Source organism: Coccinella septempunctata, chromosome 5 (assembly GCF_907165205.1).
Source record: "Coccinella septempunctata chromosome 5, icCocSept1.1, whole genome shotgun sequence".
NCBI classification, from domain to species: domain Eukaryota; kingdom Metazoa; phylum Arthropoda; class Insecta; order Coleoptera; family Coccinellidae; genus Coccinella; species Coccinella septempunctata.
The window spans coordinates 28,970,785-28,996,005 of NC_058193.1; the positions used below are offsets into that span (position 1 = coordinate 28,970,785).

Sequence of the window (25,221 nt, forward strand, 5' to 3'; positions counted from 1 at the left end):
AGAACCAAACTTATGAGGAAGTTACCAGTATGGAAAAAGGTGGCTTTCGGATCTAAATACTTATTTCGATCATCAACCATCATTTTTTTCTCAATAAGTCATGGGAACTAAACAAATACCCCTTTTTTCATACTGACTCGATATTCCTATTAAACCAGTGTTAGTAGAGATAATAATGGCATTGACCAAATATTTTGAGAATAGTCTTAATATTTCTAAATATTTTTTATGTCCACCTCCGAACAATATCATTTTGAATGCTCATTTTGTACAACTTTTGAAAGTTGCATTTAATACTTGAGTATTAAATTCTCGCAAATACGCAAGTGTAGGATCTTGAAGCAAATCCACCTACCCATGGTGCTTATAAATTTTGCCACTAGGTGGCGGATCGCTCGTTTGGAATTTCTAATACATAAATAAAGAAAAAGGTAAAAGCTTATTCTATAAACTCTGTGTAGATAGCCCGCTGCCAAGCACAATGAAGGAAGAAGAATAAGAAGAACTCTTTATGGTTGCGCATTAAGTCAACATGTGCTCTAGAAAACTTAGGTTATTTTTGAACCTTGTTAGCTTGGCATTGATTGTTAGTGATCATAAGTGTTGAAAATTTGATGTTCTGTATGAATTTAGCTTTGAATCATTTCCAGTAATTGAAGTCGGAACAAAATGGTAAGTTTATTTTCCATAAAATTTTGGTGCAATATAACATCTTCGAATATTTTCAGTCTAAACTTTACGTGTTGTTTGAGCATGCTGCGGGGTACGCAGTCTTCAAAGTGAAGGAATTCGAAGAAATTGGTGTTTTGTTGCCTCAACTTGAGGCATCTGTTTATGACGTGAGCAAATTCAATAGTATTGTTCAACTCGAAAGTTTTTCCCCTTTCAAAACGGCAGTTGCTGCTTTGGAAAATGTCAACGCTATATCTGAAGGAATCGTACCAGAAGATTTGAAACAATTTTTAGATATAACTCTTCCCGCAAAAAGGAAGAAAGTGAAACTAGGAGTTAATGATCCTAAGCTTGGTGCTGCTATCACAGAAGTTCTCGATATTGATTGTGATCATGCTGGAGCAGTGCCTGAAGTACTCAGAGGTGAGTTCATGACTAGTGTTTCATTATTATATCGTCAACTTATCTTACCTAAATAAGTTGGCAAAATACACTCACCTTTCTCTAATCTCATCTTTCTTTTAATTGAGTGGACTGTGAAAGATTCGATCAGAAGAATGATAGAAGTAGAGAAAAGCGACTGAGTGCATTTTTTGAACTTAGTAATTGACTCTAATTCATAGTGGAATGAAAAAATTTTTTTAGCTAAGCTTCCTAACCTAAAAAAACTCAACTTTCAACGTTTAATTTGTAATATTTTCCAAACAAATCTAACCATGAACTAATAAAGTTTCAGAATTCTGATAAGAGTAACATTAACCCTTTCACTAAGGTATCCTTGTTAGCCAGTAACATTTTCTTTATCTCTTTGCAGGAGTTCGTTTTCACTTCCACCATTTCATTAAAGAATTGACTCTTAAAAGTTCTGGGGTAGCTCAATTGGGTTTAGGACATGCTTACTCCAGAGGAAGAATAAAGTTCAATGTCCACAGGGTAGATAACATGATTATTCAGTCAATTGCTTTATTGGATCAATATGACAAGAGCATCAATACAATGACAATGAGACTCAGGGAATGGTTTTCGTACAATTTTCCAGAGCTCATCAAAATTGTTCCTGAAAATTTCATGTTTGCGCGATTAATAAAATTCATCAAAAATCGTAAAGAATTAACAGATGACTCACTGGAAGAACTTGAAAAGATTACCATGGATTCGGGTAAAGCTCAAGCTATCTTGGATGCCTCAAGATCAAGTATGGGTATGGATATAAGTCCAGTGGATCTGAGTCAAATTGAAATGTTGGCTGATAGAGTTATTTCCTCAACTAATCTTCGCCAAGAATTATCACAATACTTGAGATCTAGGATGAGTGATGTCGCCCCCAATTTAGCAGCTTTGATTGGTGATCAAGTAGGAGCTAGGCTGATATCCCATGCTGGATCATTGACTAAACTGGCCAAATGTCCGGCTTCAACAGTCCAAATATTGGGTGCTGAGAAGGCTTTATTCAGAGCCTTGAAAACAAGAAGTGAGTTTTTTTAATTGATATATTTATGTGTACTACAAATTCATACTTCATAGAATATTTAATTGATTTATCGTTTCTTTTACAGGTAATACTCCCAAGTATGGACTCCTTTTCCACTCATCATTTATTGGTCGTGCTGGTACCAAAAACAAAGGACGTATTTCAAGATATTTGGCAAATAAATGTGCCATAGCATCCCGAATTGATTGCTTCTCTGATGAACCCTCCAGTGTATTCGGCGAAAAGCTGAAGCAACAGGTGGAAGATAGACTCAAATTTTACGAGACTGGTGATATACCCAAGAAAAATATTGAGGTTATGCAAGAAGCCATTGAAGAACAAGTGACCCTCAGCAAATCAATGAAGGAAGAGGCTGAAAGCACATTCAACGGTACAGCTGATACTTCTGAAATCAATAATGGAATTGCTGATGATGGATCCAAGAAGAAGAAAAAGAAGAAGAGGAAGCATGTTGATGAAAGTATGGAAACTAGTCAGATTGAAGATGGTTTGAATGGTTCAGAAGAAAGTCCTAAAAAAAAGAAGAAGAAGCATGTTGATGAAAGTATGGATATTAGTCAGAATGATGATGCTTTGAATGGATCTGAAGAACCTCCTAAGAAAAAGAAGAAGAAGAAGGGTGCTGAAAATTTAGATGAAAGCAGTGTTATAGAAGCAGAAACTACAATAGATGAAGAACAACCTGTCAAAAAGAAGAAAAAGAAGAGCAAGAAGAATGAAGCTGAGTTGTAAGATGATGAGAAATTATAAACTTGTATTCTTTTGGTTTACTTTGTCGCAAACTGTTATTATATTACCTTATAATTTTCTCTAATTATAATATGTTAGTAAGATGGGTCCTAGCTTCCATCTTACAGGTTATTCTTTTAAGTCAGTCTCATTGTTCAATGTATACTGCAAACCAAAATTGTCTTATAAAATAATAGGCATGTAAATAAAAATTATTCTAGGATCAAATCAGCTTTTACTATTGGTTTTTATCTAATCAATTTTTACTATATCATATAGGACAGCATGTGTATATTCTGGGAGAATAAACAATGTTATTAATATCTTCTTTCTTATTTTTTTGGTAAGTGTCTTTGAATGTTGTGACCATGAATAACTTGTGATTAATGATTTATTATGCACTGATTGTCCATCAAACATGCTTTAATCACTTGTTATTTATGAAGAGGAGGGTCTTTACTCTCCATAAAAGAACAATTCGATATTTTTGTGTGATAAGTTTCCGCAAAAACATCAATTTCAGCAAAGTTCATAAACTGTAAGTCCCCCATTCTGCTGAAATCGATTGAGTAATTATTTGTGCTAATATTCAATATAATTAATATTTTTATGGGCTCAAGAGTGAAAAAATTATAAAATTTTACAATGAAACTACCTGTTTATGGAAAAGGGTGCAATTTGGTAAGAAATCCCAATGCGGTGCAGATGCTAATGGATTATATTGAAAGTTAGTATATCAAATTATAGCAATTTATTACTTCTAATATTTCATCCACTTTGAAAAATGAAAAATTGTAGTAGTAAAAATATTCTAATTTAATAAACAAAGGAATCTAAAGAACTGCTAGTAGTACAATACATGAAATTATCGTTCCATGTTCCATAATAATTTCCGAAAATGACCTTCATTTATCGTCCCCAAGTATCCTTAAATATCGCACATTTTTCAAGACTTATATAGAAATAACATCAGAGTGATTGGGAAGAATTGTGTTGAGCTGATAATCCACAACCATGTCTAGAAATTTCTTCGTTTGTACGAATTTACTGTTACTTTTTCTGTCTATAAAACAGGGAAAACTGATTAGTCTCCTAGTGAGTCCATTGCAGGAAACGATTAATGAACTAACATTCGATATCGTGAAGCAGCACGAGGGAGACAACACTGGCATAACAATTTTGAATTATGGCTCGTCGAAAGATGACGCACTGAATTTATTTTTTTTCGTCATCGGAAAGTCTTCAACAAATGGAATTTACTTATTTGACGAAAATTCCAATGATGTGAGTTTGGCTTCCTAATCGAAAAAATAGTAATATATTTATGAAGAATAAGATTAATCTTTCTTATTTAGATTACCTAATACACATTCTTTTGTACTTACTTACCTTCGTGAGTATAACTGATGGGATTTTTAAATTCTAACACCGCATTTCAGACATTTGTAAAATAACTACATTAGCTAAACGAATTATAGAACAGGATTTGTTTTGTTTGTTCGGCATATAGGTACTAACGTAAAATATTTGTCGTTAATAAAGCTGGATTTTATAGTCAGATCATTATTTCGATTATTAAGGGGTTCAAGGCAAAAGCCTTTTAGCTCTCAAAAACTGGGAATTATGTTCTTATGGCTTTAATATTTTCAGATTAGCAAGACTCCATGCTATATCATTATCACATCATCAAATGAAGCCGAAAATGTGAGTATCCACGTATTTCAAAAACGAATAATCGACAACCGTTCCACAATCTATTTGCTTTTCATCGACAATTTTGACGAAATATTTCTCAAGAAAAATCTGCAACTCCTTTGGCTATACGACTACTACAAGGTGTTTGCAACTTCCTTCTACGGAAGCCACGTCTACCTCTTAACATATAATGGTTTTAAAAACTTTTACGAAAAAATCGAAAGCGCGGATTATTCCAGCACAAGACTAATCGAAAAAACCGGAGATCTGAATCAGAATCAAATAAACGTTTTATTTACATTCAATGACCACACGAAAATACGGAAAGTGAAGGATTATGAGGGTAAAACGGAGAAGTATGAAGGGAAAGACTACGACATAATTAAGACAATATTCGAAAATCTAAACGCCGATTTTCGCGTAATAGATATAGATGACACGATATCTGATCCGACAGGAAACCCTTGGTTTACCAATTTGGACATGGAAAATAAATCCGAAATTCAGCGGGATATTTTGAAAAGGTGGAATATAACAATGTTGACCAAATCTCAGAGAATTCTGGAAAATGACGGTGTTATTGAGGTGACTTATCCACATACTGAGAATGCGATTGCTCTACTTCTGCCAAAGTGTAGGAAGATAACGAAGCCTGAAGAGGTATATGATTATGTAACGCAGCCTATATGGTACCTCCATTTCACACTGTTAGTTGGTAGGTATGTTAATATAGTGGTCCTCAATTTTGAAATATATACATATGTGTTATATATAATGTATACACACAATTTAGAGCATAACATTTTCCACTTCTATCTTCTACAAAGATTATTATCAAATATATAGATCAGTTCGATACCTCCAGTACAAGAGGTGATTTTCATTAGCCATCATTGTTCCAGTTTTATCAGTTATTGTTATGCTCTTCCGAAAGTATAAAGGATCAACTCGAATCTTCGGAACAGCAAGGCAGCTGTTAAGGATTATGTTCACGTGCTCAAGCTATGGCTTTCTCGGGACGAATCTAGAAGAACTGCTTCTGTTAGCTTGGATAATATGGTGCTTTTTAGCCTCCATAATGGCCCAAGCGAAAATAACAAGCATGCTCTCTACAGATTTGTATGAGAATGAACTAGACTCATTAGAGGATATATACAGAAAGGAAAAACTCGACTTTATCATATTTGGACTCAATTCTTATGTCGATGAGATCGCAGAAAAGTATGAAGGATCCAAGTACATGAATATCATTGAAGGTATGTATGTATGAGGGTTTATCATCTCAGGATGTTTTGACATGATGGAACAGATGACTGTACCATAATTGCTCAGTTTCTGAAATAGAAAAGGACTGCACTATGCATCAGTAATGTTCAGAAAATATCTTTAATTATTGCTCAATCCAGAGCAGATCATTTCTCATTCAAATAAATAATAGACAATGATCTATTCTCCACTTGAATGGGAAAAGAAAAAATTACCTGAATTTTTGTTATTTCGTCAATGTATATTATTACTGGAGTTTTGCAATTTGCGATTTCCCGATTTGTTTTCAACTTCAGGAATGGTGAAAGTGCCCATGGATGAAAATCTGGGAGAATTAATGCTTTTGGAAATGCCAAAGCCCACAACTTTTAAAATGGCAATCATGCTAGAATATGATATAGCAAAATTCTATGCCAGACACATTAAGAATAGGGCAGATGGTCAGTGAATTCGATATATTTACCTAAATTTTAAGAAATAAAATAAAAAATTTATTTTTAGGCGGAGGAAGACCATATCTACATCTAATGAAGCATAGCCTTATGCCATGCTTTCAAGCTTTTCATGTCACAGCTGGATCACCATTATTTTCAATAATAGATAAAAAAATTAAACAACTGGTCGAGGGTGGATTCATAGTCCTTTTCAAACGAAGGTTTCTTTTCAAGGGACTTATAGATGGATATTTATATCCTGATGAAGATTCTGATGTGGATGTATATGAACCAGCACCTATCAGCATGGATCTAGCAAAATATGTATTCCTCTTACTCTTTATAGGCTTGACAATATCAGCAATAAGCTTCATTGCAGAAATTCTACTTCACAATGTCAAGAATATCATTTTTATATGCTGTCTCATTTAATTATTTGGAATAATGAATACTTTAATCCTATAATAATATATTATAGTGCACTTTCTGAATGCAAATCACATTCAATAAGCTGCATTTCATTTAGAACCTAACAGTTTTCACTATACATTTTTTTCTATTTCACAATTTGCAATCACACTTGTTCAATCAATTTGAAGTTGTTGTGCTGTTCTTTAGGCACCACATTGAAATATTTTTTGTAGAAATCAACACCTTTCCTGAACCCATGGCAACGTTGAACCCATGTATGGTCCCAATTCAAGTTTACTTTCTCACATGTAACCATGACTTTACCAGGTGTAATAGCGAACAGAGTTCCATTTCTACCTAAACCAACCTATCAAAGAAAACGACATGAAACAGACCGTAAGGGAATATTGAAAATGCTCACATTCAAACCAGGATGAAATCGAAGGTTTCTCTGCAGTACCAATATAGCTCCTGCTTGTACCTCATGTCCATCTTGTCTTTTCCATCCCCTATGTTTAGGCCTTACCTTTGGGCTAGAATTTCTAGTACTACCACCAGTTTTTTTCGAAGCATTCCTGATGGCCACTGAAATTCTTGATTAAAAAACACTCCAAATTACTAGGTATTCAAATTACCTTGAAGTGTTGTCAACGGAGTAGGGAAGAGTCTAGATACTTGTCCAAAAATATTCATTTTTTAATACCTTCTAGCCTCCAGATATTTCCTCAAAAGGCCCAAAACTTCATTCGTTGGTATTGTAGGTTATGTCAACTTACCTTTGGTTATGTTTTGAATTTTCTTCTTCTGCTATGTGCCAGGGTTTTGAGCATAGACATGCCTACAAACATTGAACTCTATGGGTTCCCATAGAGTTCAATGCCTACAAATTGACTACTGGAGGTCATGTCCAATGGGCTAGGCCAAAGATTTTCTTCGGAATTGGGAAAAAAAAGAAGGATCACTCTGTGGATACCGCCCATGCGGTAGGTTTCAATCACAGAATTTCGCAAAATTTCAATATTTGTTGGGTTATGTTTGTTTGACAATCTTATATTTTTTAACGATTTAAAACAATTACTGTACGAAATGGGGAAAAATAAAAAAGCCAAACTGAACGAAAATGCTGAAAGTGACCATAGTGGCAGTGAAGACAGTGATCAATCAATGGAGGACGCAAATCAAGAAGTGAATGCAACATTTGAAGGAAGGAACTTAGAGGATTTCGATTTTCACGGAATAAGACAACTTCTACTACAATCTTTTCTTAGGGCCCCTGTTGATATATCACAATTAACGGATTTATTAATTAATCAACAAGGCGTTGGCTCTGTGCTCAAACAAGCTCCAGAAGATGAAGATGAGGAAGAATCCGATGATGACATTAATGATGATGTGTATGGTTTAACAACAGTATTGAATTTATCTGCTTATCGAGTGAGTATTAATGGTTTACGTTTGAGAGATTTGAATTGTTGATGTATGAATTTGTAGGAAACCCCATGTGTTGTCCAAGTCATTGATTATTTGAGAAAACAGGCTGAAAAGCATGCAGACAAGGAGACACTGAACATATTCAATGAAGTCTTGAACAGAAATGAAAAGGTAGGACTCTTGATCAATGAAAGATTCCTGAATATTCCAGCAGCCATCGCTGTACCCATGCTTTCTTCAGTGCAAGACGAGATAAATAGAAAAAAGAAAAAGAACCCAGAATATGATTTCCAGAAGTTTATAATGATATGTAAAACTTATAAATATAAAAAAGAAAAAGGTAGGTACTCTTTGATACACATTTGAGAAATTGATTTTATTCAACATATTTTTCAGGTGAATCATCATTTGCCAATGACGAGGAGATGATATTTTCAACAAATGCTGAATGTAGTTTCGAATATGATGTAGCTAAAGATTGTGATATTGCTGTAGGAGGAAAATGGAAAAGTAACGACGCGGAAATTTTACCACTAAGGAAAGTTTTACTGATTTCAGCAAATAAGTTACCAGATATTCTTGCACAGATAAATACATTCGTTCAAACATACCTCTTTGGTTTCTTTTTGTATTTCCTCAGTTTTTCCTATTATTTTACCAGATTAATAAGAGATAATTAACGATGAAAGAAATTAAACCCCATGTATGCTGAAGGCAACTCAATCAAAAATGGTAAAAAAATTGAGTACAATTCAAACACTTGGCCAGACCTCTTCATATTGAGGTTTGAAATAATTCAGCTTTTTGAAAGTTTTGAACAGCCTTGTGTTTTCAATTTGATTTGAAAATAAGAAATTGTGACGAATTGGGTGAAAAAGTTGAAGAATAGATTACACTTTGCAATATTAGGTATATTTGACAGATTCCTATATTACAAACAAAGATGAAAATGAATGAAAATAAAACCTCTTTAATTTTTACAATTAATCTCAACTACCAACTTCAAAATTGTAGTCATGATTTTGGAATATATCATTCTTGTATACATATAATCGACAAGTTGAGCACATCAAGTCACCTACCAAAAATTTTTCATTTCTAACTGAATTTAGCAGATCTACTCTCCTATATTTCCTGATAAGCTGACAAGAGTAATCGATGTACAATAAATTCTTATCAATTTTTAATTTGATAGAAAAAAAAAATATAAAACAAAAAATAATTAATTTACAGAACATAATCTAATTCATAACGTATGTACTGGTTTTTAGGATCATTCATTATTCTTGGGTAACCTGCTACTAATGAATCTTGACCACCAATATAGAGAGAATTGTATATTTTCCAATAAACATCCCTCACCTTTCTCGCAGGATGGAATAGTCCCTGAAAAAATTTAATAATTGAGTAATCCAGAGAAAATGTTGGGAAGAATCTCATTAAAACTATCATCTCAGATCCATTAATTTCTAACCACTTCAATACAAACGCAAAAGTAACTGTAACCCCAAATCATGGTCTCTGATTGGTCAATCGCGATTTAGGATAATGGACCTTATTGACTTGAGTAATCGGAGCGAAATTATCTCAAAATTTCTAAATTTCACAACTCATTTCGATATACAAGGTCCAAAGTTCATAACGGATCGTGCCAGAGAATATGGAGAATGATTTTCCTGCCATTTCTTTCGTTACTGGTTCGTTTTTAAATAAAAAATAGTCATATTCTCACCTGCAATGTGTACTGAAGGATTTTAATGGGTCCCAAAGCAACTCGCATTCCTTCTATGGCGTCCATGAAGGCTTGTACAAGATGAGGAGAAGTTTCAAAAATATTAGGCCAGACGTAGTTCAGCAAATGAATCAAGGCGTCCTCACAACCGAAACCGTACACTCCCAACGCCATATGCTTAATGGCTGCACAAGCTGTTTGCCTGTGTACTAAATCTCTGTCCATCAACGCATCTTCCAGGAGGGGCGCCACAGCGTAAATATAATCTTTACCCATCTCTCCTATATATTCGAAAAGGAAAGAAAGTGATTTCAGAACACCGTTCTGTACATTAAGTTCCGGTACTCGATATTCATTCATAAGTGCCGGCAAAACAGTGAAGGGAGAACAAGTTTCAGCAACTATAGCGATAGCTACTGTTGTACAAACTCTGTTCTGTCTCTCTTGAACTTTCAAGTTATTCAACAAAGTCGCTAAGACATCATGGGGACCTATGGCTTTGGCAATGTATCCAAACGTATTAACAGTAGCTCGACGGATTGCTTTCTTGTGTGCTTTCAGCAGTTCCAACAGTTCGAAACAAATTCTCATCCACTCCCTGGCTGAAACGTATTCTGGACCTCTGTCGGCAATTCTACCAACTAAATCGATGCAATTTTCCTGGACTTTCTCGTGACGATTCTTCAAGATCGGCGTGAGACGCGGCAGTAAATCTTTTATAGGCGGGGTCATTTTCGTCATACCGATCACGTTGACGATGGCCTTCAATGCTCCCAAAATTGAACCCAACACCTCGGGGTACTCTTCTCCCAAACATTCATAAAGTACGACACCCAAATGTCCCATCAATTTTTCCTCCTGACATGTTTTCATCACGACGGCGATTCGAGATATAAGATCGGCAGCCTGTTGACGAACTTTAGCCGATTTGTTATTTAACCTCCAGAGAATGGTACCACATATTTGGGGTAAGTAAGGCTTGACTCTCTTTCCTAGTTGATTCACGATCGTTCCGAAGCCATTTAACATTACTACATCTTCGGTAGTTTGTTCTTGGAAGGCATAGAGGATGCCATCGATAAGCTGTTCTTCCAAACGCGAATCTATGTCTGCTGCCCCAAGATTTCCCATTATCTTCTCGATGCTCTCCATTACCATTTTTCTGTACTGTTCGTTTTCGTCTTTGAGATCGTCCACGATACGGTTGATTATTTCGGAAGCTCCTACTTTGTTCGCAATTTCAACCGTAGTATCAACCAATTGTCTGTAATTTCTTCGATCCAAAGCCATCCTGTGATTCCAAAAGTGTTTGAAGAATTGAGGCAGGATCTCGTCTTTTATGTACTGAGATTCCACACCATCTGTCGAGCAACACTGCTTGACTACCTTCAATACGATCTTCTTCATTTCTTCGTCCGGAGACTGAAACTCACGAATCAGGATCAGCATCACTTCTCTGGTATAGTAGTTAGCGTATTCGGCGTCCATAAGGGGGATCAAGTATCCAATGGCCTTCAAGAAAGCGGCAAGACCTTTTCCCCTGTGAGTTCTTATACCTCTCCACAACGGTTTCAGTACAGAGTCGAAACTTTCGATACCTGTAAAAAAAATTATAATTCACTTATCTAACAGTTTGGATGTTTGAAAACTCTTGAATTGATAGTACTTTGCAGTTAATAGGTAGAGGTAACAATTTATGAAAAATATCTCATCGAAATACCGACGTTTCGGTATATCTAATACCTTCTTCAGTGCTCTGAAACAATACAATATAAAAACAGAAAACAATCAATAACGACTAAAAAATAGAACATCTTTAAGGCATTTTTGAACATAACCAAAAATTTCAATAGGATATTTTTCTCAAATTGAGACCTCTGCAAAGAACAATTTTGCATTTGGTTGAGGTTATTATACTGAACACTTACCGTAAGGAGTTGCAGCTTCAGCTAACGCAGCTATACCTAACGCGGTGATGGTTCTTACTTTTTGCTGTTCGTCTACCAGACCGTGCTCGATGATCTCCACCAACGATTTCAAATGGGGTAAAATAGCGCAACCCATCAAAATGGCGATTTGTTGGACGATTTTTATACCGGTGTGCCTAGCTTGCCATGATTTTTTAGATCTGCACACAGCTTTCAAGAATGGCAAAAGAGACGGGATACCTAGAAGTCAATAAAATTAGCAATTTTCGAAAAAGGCTCATTGTAAAGCTACTAACCAAGAGCAGAAGCTACGACAGCAAAAGCCCTGGCGGTGGTGTTCCTCACGTATTCATCAATGTTGTCAATATCCGGTCTCATGGTCGAAATCATGGTGGCCAGACCTGCAGCTTTGGCCAAGTTGGAAATGATTTCTCTGCCTTCCACTCTGGCATAGTAATCTTCATCGATAAGCAGGGGTTCGATAACGACTAGGATCTTGTGTACGTAAGGACGAACCAAATCATCGAGTTTGTACAATATCCTGTCGATGACTTTCACTAATAAATGACGCTCTTGGTCCTCAAGCGTAGGACTCATCAGAAGCGGTAAAATCTGGTTGAACAATGGACCTGCTCCGAATTCTCGCGCTTTATCCGTGATCTGTCTCAGGGCAGCTTTCCTCATTGGTGGAGTACCTAAAGAAATTCAAGACCCATTGAAAACACTTGAAAATTAGGACAATAATAGCATTCATCAACTCGTATTAACTTCAAATAAAAACTCACCGTTCTTGATTTTGAGCAACAACTTCATAATTTTCCTTTCTTTCTGCTCTTCCGGACTGAGGGCATCTTCATCCACATCCACCAGGAGCTTGTCGAAGTATTGCGCGTCTTCCGGTTTCATAAATGGCAGATTTTGACCTTTCGGTTGATTATCCAAATATTTTGCGCTTCTGTCTTCCTGTTGTATGAAGAAACCAGTTGGGGTACCTCCGATCAATGGAGTGGGGGTGGCCGTCAGCTTACGAGCAGGTGTTCTGATTGGGATGTAACCAGCAGGAGGTGGTAGGATTTTATAACCTAAACAAAAATTTTGGATTGAAAAAATGTAGCAGTGCAGCTACCGCCATTCAATCCGAGGTCCTTAGGGTCCCTGGCCTCCAGAGGCCCTTACGTTATAAGCAAAAATCGAAATAGAAAACAATAATGAATCCAATATCCTTAATTTTTGATGACCAGTTTGGGTTTCTCTGCAGAATAAGGGCCCCCTGTCAAACTCTAACACTAGGCGAGCTAAGGAAAACTACCCCATTGTGAAAATGCAAGAAATTAATAATGTACTGACCTGGTGGGAACATGGAATCCAACTCATCGTCTGTATAAGGTCTGTTTCTTTCATCTATCTCCCTTTCCCACCTGTACGCCTGAAGCTGCTCCGGTGTCATTGATGCCAAATGTCCAGGAGTGGGCGTAGCCATAGCCATGGCCTTAACACCTACCGGTGTCGAACCTCCGGGTGTCAGTAAAGGAGTCGCATGTCCAGGTGTTCCATGTGGAGTCTGAGGAGTCATAGCACCGGGGGTCATCGTTTGAGATGGTGTAGCCGCAGAAGGAGTTTCGTCCCATCGAGATCTGTAATTTCATAAAAACAACAACATTATCGAACCCAAAATAACGGTAAAAATCCCTGTACCTTCTTTTCGAAGCCCCAGGGGTTGGCGTATCTTGGATCAGGTCAGCCCCAGTTCTATCAGTTCTGGGAGTCTCAGCCCAACCGCTTGAATGCCCGGGTGTTTCTCTCTCAGTTTTGGGGGTCTCGTCCCAACGATTTCTCCTCGATACGCTTTTATCGTGTCCTGGCGTCTCGCGACCAGGTGTAGCGGCTCCAGGCGTGGCGTCCCACTGTCTTGTCGACTGTCCAGGGGTAGCTCCGGGGGTTTCACTTCCTTTGTGACCAGGGGTTTCATCCCAACGATGATCTGCTGGCGTTTTCTGGAAAGAAAATATTGCTTTATATTCTGCACTTTATAGTCAACAGGTAAAGGTCTCAATTTGGAAAAACTATCTTGTTGAAATGCCGACGTTTCAGTATAGTATAGTATAGTATAGTATAATTTATTGATCCTTCCAGACATAACAATTTTATGTATAGGACACGTCATAGATGAAATAATCAATTTTACAATGAATTTTCTAAACTATCATACATGTACTCATTTATCGTGTAATACCCTTTTTTTAATAACAATGTCTTGACAACTTTCTTATATTTACTAAGAGTTAAGGTTTGTACACTAAGTGGAAGATGATTGAAGAGCTTAATACTTTGATACATCGGGGACGTCTCAAACTTAGAAGTTTTGTGTTTCGGATAGGATATTATTTCCTTGTTTCTAGTGTTATGAGAGTGAAAACTAGAAAGTTTGTTAATACAACTCTCATTCTCCTTTATGTATATGAGACATTTCAAAATGAAAATGGAGGCCAAGGTGAGGATACCCTTCTCAACAAAAAGAAGTCTACAAGAGGACCGCGGAGCAGCACCGAACATCATTCGTAGTATTCTAGATGATAATATTCAACTGTACTCACATCTGCATCCCCCCAAACAGGTGTTGCAGCCTCTCCACTTGGTGTAGAAACAGATAGTATTTTCTTCTTGCTTGGTACGAAGACTTCATCTATGGTTTGATCCCAGCGTCCCCTCTTTTTAGGCGCTTTCGATTCTCCGTTGATTACCTTCAGTGAACCGTCTTTAGCTTTGTCTAGAATTTTCTTTCTTATCTGAAAAATATAAACATTGAAAGTGTATGAACTGAAGAATTTACATGATCTTGGAAGATTCCGATTACTCACTTCATTTTCTTCTCCCTTAAGAATCTGCTCTTTCATAATCTGAGAGTATCCACGAGCATTCAGGTCTGGCGTCTTTCCTCCTGTAAACATAAGATGCGTTGAAAAACGCATATTAGTAAAAGGAAGCACTTTTATTTCAAAAATCGATACTTCACCAGATGGGTGAAGAGTTGTATGTACCCTTGGATTTACATTTTCTTGATCTGAATGTCTTATTCAATGGGCAAATCAATATATCAAGGTGAAAAGCTAGAAAATCTGATATTGAAATCAGGAATCGCACTGAATCTAATCAGTCAAAGATCTATGTCTAATCAACTGAATTTATCAGAAGTTAACTGGTCCTAAGAACCTGAACTATTTCTTCTGCAATATAGTAGAAAATATTTTCCAACGATATTAATTTTTGGTATTCCATTTCCCTAAAATGGAATATTCACAATATGAAAATAGTATAGTTCTGATCTGCTGAGCGTAACGGACTCTTCTATAATAGCTCAACTGAATAAGACAGGCAAATCATGATACGTACGTGGTAAGGTCCAACGATATTGGCAGTTCCTTCAAAAAACAACTGGTGAATCGAACCTAGAAATAGCCTGGGGTAATTAATAATTTTCTATGCAACTCACACACACTTTCGCACTGAGCTGAATTTATCACCTTTTTACTCAATACGAGTTGTTCCGTTGTCTTTAAGTAGTCAACAAACTTCTTGAATAAGATGACCTGTAGGACATTATCCATCCAGAAGAAAATTACTTTCATTAGTGTGGTTTTGTACTTTTTTAGTTTATGCTACTTTTTTCAAAACAAAACCTCATTCGTACAGCATTCACTCAAGTGATTTCGTTCATAATCTTTTTATACCCCAATAAAAAAATTCATGTTGAAGATTGAAAATCGAATATTCTCATGGATTTCTTGTAAAGGAGGAATGATAGTTTTTGAAGCAGCATTTTTAAACTAAAAAACAGGTGAATGAGTTCCCCTGATTCTGAACTGAGACACTTCAGCAATTAGGAAAATTTAAGTTATGATAATTTCTTTGAGTCTGCAATTGTTAGTTCAACATAAGCAGAACATTGAATATGATTCCAACTGAATATGAATTCAGTAGTGATACAAATGCAAGTTCTTGCCACAGATGTCACAACTTATCCACAATATATTGCTCTTTAAGTGTGTAAAGAAGCTTGAAATTAATATTTTGCATGCAAGATTATTTTTAGGAATTTCCTTCTCTCAACATTCATCGAAATAAAGAAGTTCAAAATTTTTATTCAGTCGGTAAAATATTCAGAATAAATCTTGTATCATTGAGAAATATGATGCTTTTGTAAAGAACCCATTTATTCCATGCTTCACAAGAATCCAAGAGGACAGTTCTTACTGTCAACTAATAAAGACATCTTCAACCTCCAACCAAATATATATTATATATATAGAGTAAGGTGCATATCTGAATTTTTCAAAACATGATCAACTCACCATCAGCAAAAGGGTCTACACGTTCAGGAGAAATGATCATTTTTCTTCTTTTTTGTCTATATTCATCTTCCCTGTCTGCAATTGTAGGCCTGCGACGATCAGCGAAGGGGTCATAATCCTTTTCACTCTAAAAGTAATTGCGAAATAGAGACAGCTTTTAGGAAGTCGAATTATACCTACCCTAGCAACATCATTGAGGAGAGCGGCTGGAGCGCCCAGTCCAGTTCTTTTTTGCGAAAATCCAACGTCCTCCTCGTCATCATCAACTTCATCATTAGCAGCGATACTAGTGACATAGCCCTCATATTTTCCTTTGCCCATGCCATTATCATATATTTCACTATCGAAGTATCCACTCTCTCCAAGTTTTGCACCCTTGTCCGGATCTTCTACTGGTATTTCTTTCTTTTTCGACTGAATCTCCCGTATTTGGGCTTCAATATCTGGAAAAATATAATGAGTAGAAGTGCCAACTTCAGATTTAAGTCTTCAATTACCTTCATGGGTTCTTGGTATATTTTCCATTTTGACTATTCTAATAAGCAATAATCAATAGTAAATATTTTTCACTGTCAACAATTATCTTCAAGAAAAACAGTTTATTTTATTTTATCGATATCCGAATGCTTTATATGTCATAGAAAATGTCTGAAATTCATAGAAATAATTTACAAATATCTGTGCGTAACCTTCCTTCAAACATAAAATAATTTCAATATATTTCGAAAAATTATAAAATTAATATGAGGGATATCATAAGTAACAAGAAATAGCTTAGTTAAACAATCCTAAATCCCATAAAAATCGTTGGAATTCAAACTACCCCTGAAATATCAACTGCCATTTCTGAAGTGACTCAACCTTTTTTGGACTTTTTGGACTTGGTTAACGACATGTTTAACTAGTTTGTTGAAATAAATTGAAGTATGGAAATACGTGTCCAAAATGACTGAGAGCTAAATCAATCGGAAAAACTCATTTTATACTATATTTTGTATAGTTTTAGGAAATTATACACCAAAGGTGAGGCTCAGAATAAACTCCTTTTCTGTAATTCTTATTCTGTAGGGTTATGAATTTTATCATGAGTTTTAGGTTGTAATTTGTAATTGAATCAACAATGGATGAAGATTTGTTAAGCCAGGGAACCAAAAGTAAAGGGGCAATTTCACAAGCATGGACTCGGTTGTCTCAGGTAAAAATAAAAAAATATTAACATGAATTCCAACGTTATATACCTACCAAATTGAAGCAGATACCCAATGACAGTAACTCAGGTTAATTAAGAAATTTATTAGTTTTTGTGTTTGTCTATGCATAGTATTTAGTGTTTGGTTTTATTGACTCAGATCTATCAATCTACCTTGGACTCCTGGACACCCCATGCTAGATTAAGGTGGGGAAGTACTTGCTTCCTTCTAATCCTGTTTGGTCTGCGGATATTTGCAAAACAGGTATACTTATATCCTTATATGTTGTAGTGGTACCAAGGAGTGGTGGACAGGACAGTACCCTGGCAAAAGTGCCGATGGTTGGCTGCATTTTTTCTTATCCTGGGATTCTTGGCTAGAATTATATTTGCCCAGGTATATTTTTTTCTTAAAATCTGGGATTATCTATGTGAAGGGTGCTTTTTATGTATGAACATTGAGGAACATTTGCTCAACTTTTTCTGAAAAGGGGCTTCTACTTTGCATTTAAAAAATTTTTTATATCATTGAATATTTTGAGTATATATGTGATTCCCCATTGTTTATATATTGCATTTCCTAAAGGGAAAGAAAATAATTCAGTTAATCATAGATTCTATACCAGGCATTCATATATAATTGGATTTAAAGGGTTAATATTACAATTAGAACATAAAATAATTGTTCTTTCCTTTCCACCACTTCCAGTTTTTTTATTGTGCTCAATAAAGTGAGTATTTAGATGTTTTGTGAAAGTGGAAAAAGATCAAAAAGCAAGTTTTGAAAACCTAAATTAAATCAATCTTATCTTAGATACTAATTCTTTCTTTTTTTATAATGTTTTCTGAAAACACTGTCTCAATATATTGTTTGTAATTCAAATTATGTTTGTTTATTGCATGTGAAATATTCTGTACAAGCTGGTTCTACATGTTGATGAGAATTTATAATTTTCAGGGATGGTATATTGTAACATATGCCCTTGGAATCTATCATTTGAATTTATTCATAGCATTTTTAACCCCAAAAATAGATCCTGCCATGGACTTTGATGGTGAGTGAATAATCAATAATATTAGCACTTCTGTGAACTTCAATGAAAGAAAAACTACAAAATTGTTGTAATATATCATTTTGGAGCTACTTATGAAAAACAGGTTACACGACTTGATTTTAAGAATTGTTAAAATTGATGACTATTTTTAAATTTCCAAAGCAGGTGAGAATGATTTTTTCTTACATTTCAGCTGAAGATAATGGTCCAGAATTACCAACTAGAGCAAATGAAGAATTTCGACCGTTCATAAGAAGATTACCAGAGTTTAAATTCTGGTACTCTGTAACAAGAAGTACAGTAATAGGATTTATTTGCACCTTTTTTGAATGTTTCAACATTCCTGTATTTTGGCCAATTTTGGTTATGTACTTCATCACCCTGTTTTGTATTACTATGAAGAGACAGATAAAGGTGAGTAGCTATAATATCTAGATTCTTTGAAGTTTTTTAAAGGAGAAGAAGTATTTGTCAGAAAATTCAAGAGTGAAATTTATTTATAATTAAATAATTTCCTTTCAGCACATGATAAAGTATAGATATTTGCCCTTCACACATGGAAAACCAAAGTATCAAGGACATGAAGATCAAGGCAAAGTCATTATTTCAAAATGAGACCAGGCAGTTGTAGCATATTTGACAATTTTTTTTAAATGAAATAACTCCTGTAACATCTACTTATGACATACCTTGAAAGACGTGTTATTTCTCTGAAATATGTTTATTTAAGAATGTTCTTTATGGAAAAGTGTGAATTTACAAAGATAAATGCCACAAAAATTTGAGTTATGTCCTATTGTTTATGTTCATAGTTTAAAAGCAGTATAGGTTGGCATGCATCAGCCAGAAAACTCAAATATTTTGTCATAAATTTTTGAAATTCATTGTTATAAAGTCTCAGTTAGGTACAAATATTGTGGATATGTTTATATGTATAAAATATCTATGTGGTGAAAATAATTTTTTTTCAGTATCCTTATAAAAATTAATCAAATATTCATATTCTAATTCAAAATTTTATTTAATGTTTCTGTTCATTGGCAAATAAATTGTTATTCCTTTTATACTCTGGTTTTATTCTCAAATATCAATACACCCCACGTGACAAGATATTTAGTCTTCCCTTGATGTAAAAGTTAGAGGCAGATTAAATAAAGCATTCATTTCATAATGGGTAAATAAGAAATTATATAGAAATACAATTCATTGGATTGAAACAGTTTTTGAAATAGAACAAAAGGGTAAATAAACTCCACTTTTTACTTTACTATCGATTGTAATTGATCGAATTCTTTACACTAGTTTGACTGCTTTGTTCACAAATTCAGTGTGACTTTTTCGAAACCTTTAGTAGCAAAGTCGGAAGGCTTCGTTTTATCAGACAATTTGGGATATCCTGGCTCTCCAGGTAAAACAGCTTGTTTCGATTCTGTAACTTTCCAACCTCCTTTTCTTGTCCAATCGTGACCGTTATATTTGAAATAATAAGCTGAATAATAAACTATAGCTAATCCAAGGAGGGCCTTTCCAGTGAAATATCGAATATTCAATGATAGAACTGGACCAACTTTAGGTTCAAGGAATTTCTGAAATTGATTCAAAGGATATTTGTAAAATCTTCTTATAGGGTTGTTGTACTCTTTGTATAATTCAGGTACTACTCGAGGTTCATTAGGTGACAATATTTGGGCCTTGACAAACTTGGCTCGGAATGCCCTTTCCTCATCAGTCATTCCTACTAAACGTTCTCGTTCTCTAATCAGCCGACCTTGAATGGTCATGGGCTGTACGCCTCCAGTATCCGATGCTTTGACCATGTTTCAGGGTAATTGTATGGGCTAAAATCAAAGAAACTTATGTAACAGTTTTGAAAATGGTCAATATTTGACAGTTTATTAACCTTACTTTTAGTGATGATTAGTTATGTCATTCGTCTTCCATAGAGAAGCAAAGATCAGAGATAAAGAGTTCATCTTTTTCGTTATGTGGAACATACGCGTCATCTAACGGGAATTGTACGACTTATTTGCGGATTCACAATAATTTGAAATCAATGAAAGGAAGAAATATTGAATCAATTTGATAAAATAAGATGGGGAGCATATCCAGGATTGCTTTACGAAACAGGGGATTGTTGGCATTTGTTTTATGTGTGCCCTGTTATTCTTCCTAGAAACGAAAGCTTTGTCGTTTCTCACAAATATCTTTTATTTTTAAAGTGTGAGCCAGAAATAGTCTTAGATGATAGGGTTCGACTCACTGATTAAGAAGTAGTGGCTAAATTCAAATAAAGAAGTTTTCTGAAGGCCAAGCAGCTTTGTTCGACTTAAGTATACTACCTATATCTACCTCTGTAGGAGACTGCTTTTTTGTTTATGAAATTCAATAATCATATTATACAAAAGCATCTGACTGCAGGGGATTCGATTGAAAGGGAAAGTGTTTTTTCGTATTTCCCCTGTTTATTTATTTATTTATTTATTTATTCAACAGAGGAACAAACACAGGTAAACAAATACCCAAAAAAATGTTCACAAATAAATTAATCTATTACAGAGGCACATAAAAATTAATCAAACTAAACTAGTATGAATTGAATATTATAAAAAGATGTAACAAACAAATATACTGCATTGTCAACTACATAACCTCACCCCCCAAATCATTTGAAAATCTCAAGAAGTAACATCTTAAATATTTCTTTACTTTATTTTCATCGTGATGAAAGATATCAATCATAGTTTTGAAATGGTTGCACCGCTCAAGTACCCTTACAATAGGGGAATTTTTGGCGTTGTTAGTACTCCTCAAGGGCAGGACGAAGGTGTCCAACTGTCTTAACCTCCTTAATGGAGCATGAAAGCAAAACTGCGAGATAAGCCCCGGCGATTCCAACCGATTACTAAGCAACTTATGAGCAAATAATACATCACTCATCTTTCGGCGGTTTTCCAAACTTATCATATTGAAATGTCTCAACCTTACATCATAATTTCCAGGATCACCCCTATTCAAACGTAAACCACACCTAAACGCCATACTGCGGAGAAATTTCTTTTGGACTTTTTCAAGTCGCTCTATGTAGGTTTTATAAAAGGGATTCCATACAACCGAAGCAAAGTTCAATTTACTGTATACATATGAATAATAGAGGGTAATAATGGATCTATCGTTGGAAAACGATCGATCCTGTTGAGGATAAGAATAACCCAGTAAATTCTAAAAGGCAGTAAGAGATATGGTACACGTGTATACGACATCCTACTGTAACCAGTCCTGCCCTTGCGGTCGGACCTTTCGAGAACCAGGGCGGTCGCTTCCTTCTGGAAGAATCGCGAAAGGTTCGCGAAGGTACCTGAATGTTTCCGGCGCCTATATAAGCCCAGCGGAGGAGCAGGTAAGTAAGTACAAGTACAGATATAGTTCACAGTGCGAGTGACTAGTGGAAATAAATACTAGTGGAAATAAATGGTTGTGTCATAGTTAGTCAGTGAGTTATAAGTGTATTAAGTGTAAATAAATAATTGTTAATCAGTTGGACGTTTTAATAAAGCGAAGAAAACGTTACACTACGATGTCGCTTTCAAGGTACAGAATTTTTATTTATTTATCCAAAGAGAATACAAACCAATCTCATCTCTGTCAATGGTTATCAAATTTTATTAGTTTATTAACGTTCGTCTTTCACCATTTTTGGAATAACAGAGAGGCTTATCTACTAGTTTTAGTAGATTAGATAGTAATATTCCTGTAGTTATAGGGATACAAAGTACACACTGATGACTCTTTATAAATGAAATTTCATAAACGTATAAAATCGTAGACCTTATTAAAATCTCCAGTATGAGAATATTTTGAATAACTGCGATATTCCGATAATTTTTTGATAAGACTCTCAGTAATGATATTGATGGCGAACTTTAAATTAATGTGCTGTAGGCATAAGCAAATAAACAGTGTATTCCAGTAGGCCATTTTAATCTGGGTCACTGACGATGAAAATTATTCAACAATTATTCTCCTCCCCCTCTTTTGTAGAAAAAATAAAACACCGTAATTACACAAAATTTTCCGCTTATTTCCACAAATTCATTAACTAAATAAGTTTTCCCGAGTTTCTCATAAAAGCCGAATTAATCATTCATTAGGGTCGCGGAAAACATCGACCAAATTTTCTCATTTCCTTGAAGGCCATTTGGAAATTAGTCGTTGTCTTCAGCAGCGTAGACTGACATCTGGAGAAGAGCATCCTTTTATAGGAAGTTACTCAATTGATTTCAACGGAAATCCTTCAGATCCGTAAAGTTGGGCTTGGAGAATTTCGATGAGGGTTTATTCCCAAAGTCATCAACCTAGCTTTCGAACTATGACCTCAAGTAGAGGTATATGAAAAGGGAATGTGATACCAGTGTTCAAAAACTTGAAAAGCAGCTTGGACGCTTGAACTTCTTTCACCAAATAAAAGTTGAGACAATAAATTAGGTGATTATACTATTAGAGCAGCCCTTCTTTGGTTTGGACACCTGCCGCATCACATAATATGAAATTCTAAATATTTTAAAAATCTTTTTTGATGCCAGAAGTTCCCAGGGTGAATTTCGAGGAAAAAAAAAGATTAGTGTGAAGATCAATAAGTAATTTGAGTGGAATACGATGAGGTGGATTACGTAGCTATTAATGCAAGCTTTTACCCCATTCTGTACGACGAGGGAGGGTCGTAATGGCTCTTTCCAGCACAGGTGTCGACAGTTTAATGCATCCATCGAATACTTTTTTTTTATTCAATTTCGCCAAGGTTTTATTCAAGAGAGAGATAGACTGAACGTTTTGTACACAAGTTTTGCTCTCCGATCTACTCGTTTTTTTAATCGATCTTCAACAGATGCTTTCATTTGCATCATGCTCGATTTTTTAGGCGTTTAATTTAGGCAGAGTGCAACGTTCGCATTCAATTTTGTTCCTGAAGCAATTTTGTGGGAGTTTAAAAGAGAATTAATTGAGAATTTTATCGAATGGTCGCGGTAACGTGAAATTGGAAAAGTCTGAATTATTTTATCCTCTCAGAGACGATCATACTGTGTCTTGATCTTGTAAAACAAATTAATTCTGATGGGATTGTTCCAAAAACTCGATGTGTGAATATAATGACTAAAAGAGTCATTATTTTCGAAATCGTTGAAATATTCTCACATTCGGTAGGCAGATACTGCAAATCAAAATAAAAAAAATTGTCAGATTGTCTGCAGCAACAAGGAGTTGTATTCAAAGCATGTTATGCCTTGACACAAACATACAATAGAAAGTTTTATATCAACTATCATTATAGCTATACAACAAGTACTAAATGTCTATGAGAATATTTTAATTTATTAGTAGGTAAGAATTTTAAGCTCAATATTGATGCTAGTTCTCCCAGGAATTCTAGTGGACGGTCTTCGTAAATCACCTTGCATAAAAGCAATCGTCATAAACATAAAACGGATGTTAATTTCTAATAGTTCACCCGGGGACCATTTTTTCTCTCCGAACATATACAAACTGGCGAATGCGCTAGGGCCTGATTGCTTTATATGGAAGGCTAGAATGTCCTTTCAATTACTTCAAAATGCAATTTGTGAGGTGATTACGCAACTCGAACTCAATTTACATTTGACTATTTGATCAACAAAGAAAATGATTGATTAGAAAACTGGACAATCGCAAAGTTGTTGTTGTTACGGTCATTTACCCTCAGCTGTCAACCCATTTCAATATAAAATATTAATTTTCAATTCACCAAAAGCTTCATAGTCCCCGCAAAAATACATTCGAAGTTTAGAGCGAAATCTAATTTTGTGTTTCGGCTTCTGATTATCAGCAGAAGGACAATTAGCAGGGAAATTTGGAAAGATGAATATACAAATAATATTCTGTATTTTATAAAACCGATATTCCATTGGGTGACTGGATAGGATAATAATAACTGGGTGTGATATATGCACCATTAAAGGCTATGACTCCTAGGAAATGAAGATTTTGTCATGTGTTAAAGAGGGTTCGAAATGTATATTGTGTCAACAGTACTGAATACAAAGTTCTTCATAGATTGAGTTAAGCCCTACCAGTGATTTAGTAAAGAAAAATTGAATTTCGCATCTCGATATTCTTGATTCTTTCATGAAACGCCAGATTTTTGAGAAAAATCCAAAAACTTGATTGACAGTCAGCCACCTACAAGAGAAAAGACAGTTAATGCTCAGTACTTCCAAAAACATTGTGGGCTTTAGGAAGAGTCTTAAGGGGTTCATGGTTCATCGCCAAAATAGGTAATATTATGAGAATTCGCATATTATTAAACTTCTTTGTACCAAATTCAGAAACTTTCTTATGACTGGTTTTTGAGATAAAAAGAAAAGACTATTTTTGGAGCCAAAATTCAGGTGGCTATCTGACAACATTAAAAAAAATAGTCACCTAATTTCGTTTAGGGAATCGGTAACCAAATTTTTTTGCATTGATTTTAGGACACCGTGTATAGAGGAAGTGGTCCCAATATAGGCCCCCCTTTCGTTTTTCTTTACTAAATCTTAGGATCTTACGAATAAATATCCAATAAATGACATACTGCAAGCTCAGAGGTTTTTCTATGGTATATAAAAAAAGGTAATAGGTACACATATAAACTTATCGCCACCTGTTTCTACAGAGATACAATCGAGGCTGCGCGCATGTACACGAAAATGTTTGAGAGCCTAATAGAAGTGTTCCAGTATGGAATTCATAACTGTTGCGCATGCTTTAGTGGAAATATATTGGGGACGCATAAAAACTGCAGGGCTCAGATTCGGTCTCTTCGGAC

At 35.2% G+C, this 25,221-nt stretch overlaps 7 protein-coding genes across 14 annotated transcripts; 4 read left to right on the top strand and 3 right to left on the bottom strand.

Moving 5' to 3' along the window:
- The first annotated feature begins 517 nt into the window (after window positions 1-517).
- Window positions 518-3,216, top strand: LOC123313755 (nucleolar protein 56). The gene is made up of 4 exons (XM_044898753.1): window positions 518-672; window positions 729-1,095; window positions 1,487-2,143; window positions 2,229-3,216. The coding sequence occupies exons 1-4, from the start codon at window positions 670-672 to the stop codon at window positions 2,894-2,896; spliced, it is 1,695 nt and encodes a 564-aa protein (XP_044754688.1). The 5' UTR covers window positions 518-669; the 3' UTR covers window positions 2,897-3,216.
- Window positions 3,217-3,538: 322 nt separating this feature from the next.
- Window positions 3,539-6,932, top strand: LOC123314102. The gene is made up of 5 exons (XM_044899218.1): window positions 3,539-3,574; window positions 4,691-5,303; window positions 5,659-5,844; window positions 6,151-6,294; window positions 6,356-6,932. The coding sequence occupies exons 1-5, from the start codon at window positions 3,539-3,541 to the stop codon at window positions 6,718-6,720; spliced, it is 1,344 nt and encodes a 447-aa protein (XP_044755153.1). The 3' UTR covers window positions 6,721-6,932.
- LOC123313410 (50S ribosomal protein L27) lies at window positions 6,741-7,500 on the bottom strand. Its single transcript, XM_044898283.1, has 3 exons — window positions 7,335-7,500; window positions 7,121-7,284; window positions 6,741-7,066 (listed from the first exon to the last, which is right to left on the bottom strand). Exons 1-3 carry the CDS (start codon window positions 7,390-7,392, stop codon window positions 6,863-6,865), a joined length of 426 nt encoding a protein of 141 aa, XP_044754218.1. The 5' UTR covers window positions 7,393-7,500; the 3' UTR covers window positions 6,741-6,862.
- Window positions 7,501-7,696: 196 nt separating this feature from the next.
- On the top strand, window positions 7,697-8,825 carry LOC123313272 (protein BCCIP homolog). The gene is made up of 3 exons (XM_044898092.1): window positions 7,697-8,133; window positions 8,191-8,470; window positions 8,527-8,825. The coding sequence occupies exons 1-3, from the start codon at window positions 7,786-7,788 to the stop codon at window positions 8,808-8,810; spliced, it is 912 nt and encodes a 303-aa protein (XP_044754027.1). The 5' UTR covers window positions 7,697-7,785; the 3' UTR covers window positions 8,811-8,825.
- Window positions 8,826-9,020: 195 nt separating this feature from the next.
- On the bottom strand, window positions 9,021-16,794 carry LOC123314545 (splicing factor 3B subunit 1). Of its 2 annotated transcripts, XM_044899882.1 has the most exons (12): window positions 16,637-16,794; window positions 16,320-16,582; window positions 16,140-16,266; window positions 14,649-14,728; window positions 14,385-14,576; window positions 13,486-13,784; window positions 13,138-13,424; window positions 12,576-12,872; window positions 12,087-12,485; window positions 11,791-12,030; window positions 9,863-11,460; window positions 9,021-9,516 (listed from the first exon to the last, which is right to left on the bottom strand). In XM_044899882.1, the coding sequence occupies exons 1-12, from the start codon at window positions 16,662-16,664 to the stop codon at window positions 9,358-9,360; spliced, it is 3,969 nt and encodes a 1,322-aa protein (XP_044755817.1). In that variant the 5' UTR covers window positions 16,665-16,794; the 3' UTR covers window positions 9,021-9,357. The 2 variants fall into 2 exon arrangements, with proteins under 2 accessions (XP_044755817.1, XP_044755818.1); XM_044899883.1 differs by lacking the exons at window positions 16,140-16,266; window positions 16,320-16,582; window positions 16,637-16,794 and adding an exon at window positions 15,181-16,122.
- Window positions 16,795-17,000: 206 nt separating this feature from the next.
- On the top strand, window positions 17,001-19,447 carry LOC123314546 (protein RER1). 7 transcript variants are annotated; one of them, XM_044899884.1, is made up of 6 exons: window positions 17,001-17,162; window positions 17,235-17,334; window positions 17,489-17,593; window positions 18,287-18,383; window positions 18,577-18,797; window positions 18,906-19,447. In XM_044899884.1, the coding sequence occupies exons 2-6, from the start codon at window positions 17,260-17,262 to the stop codon at window positions 18,996-18,998; spliced, it is 591 nt and encodes a 196-aa protein (XP_044755819.1). In that variant the 5' UTR covers window positions 17,001-17,162; window positions 17,235-17,259; the 3' UTR covers window positions 18,999-19,447. The 7 variants fall into 7 exon arrangements, with proteins under 7 accessions (XP_044755819.1, XP_044755821.1, XP_044755826.1 ...); XM_044899886.1 differs by lacking the exon at window positions 17,489-17,593 and adding an exon at window positions 17,621-17,725; XM_044899891.1 differs by having other exon boundaries at window positions 18,577-18,829; window positions 18,869-18,942.
- A 192-nt stretch (window positions 19,448-19,639) lies between these two features.
- On the bottom strand, window positions 19,640-20,299 carry LOC123314547. Its single transcript, XM_044899892.1, has one exon. It carries the CDS (start codon window positions 20,198-20,200, stop codon window positions 19,700-19,702), a length of 501 nt encoding a protein of 166 aa, XP_044755827.1. The 5' UTR covers window positions 20,201-20,299; the 3' UTR covers window positions 19,640-19,699.
- Between the last annotated feature and the right edge of the window lie 4,922 nt (window positions 20,300-25,221).

Bases quoted from the DNA above. Each gene is read 5' to 3' on its own strand.
- LOC123314102 (XM_044899218.1), top strand. From the start codon at position 3,539: ATGAAACTACCTGTTTATGGAAAAGGGTGCAATTTG. The intron at 5,845-6,150 runs GTATGTATGTAT...TTTCAACTTCAG, and splicing joins GTACATGAATATCATTGAAG to GAATGGTGAAAGTGCCCATG. The intron at 6,295-6,355 runs GTCAGTGAATTC...ATTTATTTTTAG, and splicing joins CATTAAGAATAGGGCAGATG to GCGGAGGAAGACCATATCTA.
- LOC123314547 (XM_044899892.1), bottom strand. From the start codon at position 20,200: ATGGTCAAAGCATCGGATACTGGAGGCGTACAGCCCATGACCATTCAA.
- LOC123313755 (XM_044898753.1), top strand. The intron at 1,096-1,486 runs GTGAGTTCATGA...ATCTCTTTGCAG, and splicing joins AGTGCCTGAAGTACTCAGAG to GAGTTCGTTTTCACTTCCAC. The intron at 2,144-2,228 runs GTGAGTTTTTTT...TTTCTTTTACAG, and splicing joins CAGAGCCTTGAAAACAAGAA to GTAATACTCCCAAGTATGGA.
- LOC123313410 (XM_044898283.1), bottom strand. From the start codon at position 7,392: ATGAATATTTTTGGACAAGTATCTAGACTCTTCCCTACTCCGTTGACA. The intron at 7,285-7,334 runs GTAATTTGAATA...CAAGAATTTCAG, and splicing joins TCCGTTGACAACACTTCAAG to TGGCCATCAGGAATGCTTCG. The intron at 7,067-7,120 runs GTGAGCATTTTC...TTTCTTTGATAG, and splicing joins GATTTCATCCTGGTTTGAAT to GTTGGTTTAGGTAGAAATGG.
- LOC123314545 (XM_044899882.1), bottom strand. From the start codon at position 16,664: ATGGAAAATATACCAAGAACCCATGAAG. The intron at 13,785-14,384 runs GTGAGTACAGTT...TTTTCTTTCCAG, and splicing joins CTGTTTGGGGGGATGCAGAT to AAAACGCCAGCAGATCATCG. The intron at 12,486-12,575 runs GTGAGTTTTTAT...GAATTTCTTTAG, and splicing joins GTTGCTCAAAATCAAGAACG to GTACTCCACCAATGAGGAAA.
- LOC123313272 (XM_044898092.1), top strand. From the start codon at position 7,786: ATGGGGAAAAATAAAAAAGCCAAACTGAACGAAAATGCTGAAAGTGAC. The intron at 8,134-8,190 runs GTGAGTATTAAT...ATGAATTTGTAG, and splicing joins TGAATTTATCTGCTTATCGA to GAAACCCCATGTGTTGTCCA. The intron at 8,471-8,526 runs GTAGGTACTCTT...CATATTTTTCAG, and splicing joins TAAATATAAAAAAGAAAAAG to GTGAATCATCATTTGCCAAT.
- LOC123314546 (XM_044899884.1), top strand. From the start codon at position 17,260: ATGGATGAAGATTTGTTAAGCCAGGGAACCAAAAGTAAAGGGGCAATT. The intron at 17,335-17,488 runs GTAAAAATAAAA...TTATTGACTCAG, and splicing joins CATGGACTCGGTTGTCTCAG to ATCTATCAATCTACCTTGGA. The intron at 18,384-18,576 runs GTGAGTGAATAA...CTTACATTTCAG, and splicing joins TCCTGCCATGGACTTTGATG to CTGAAGATAATGGTCCAGAA.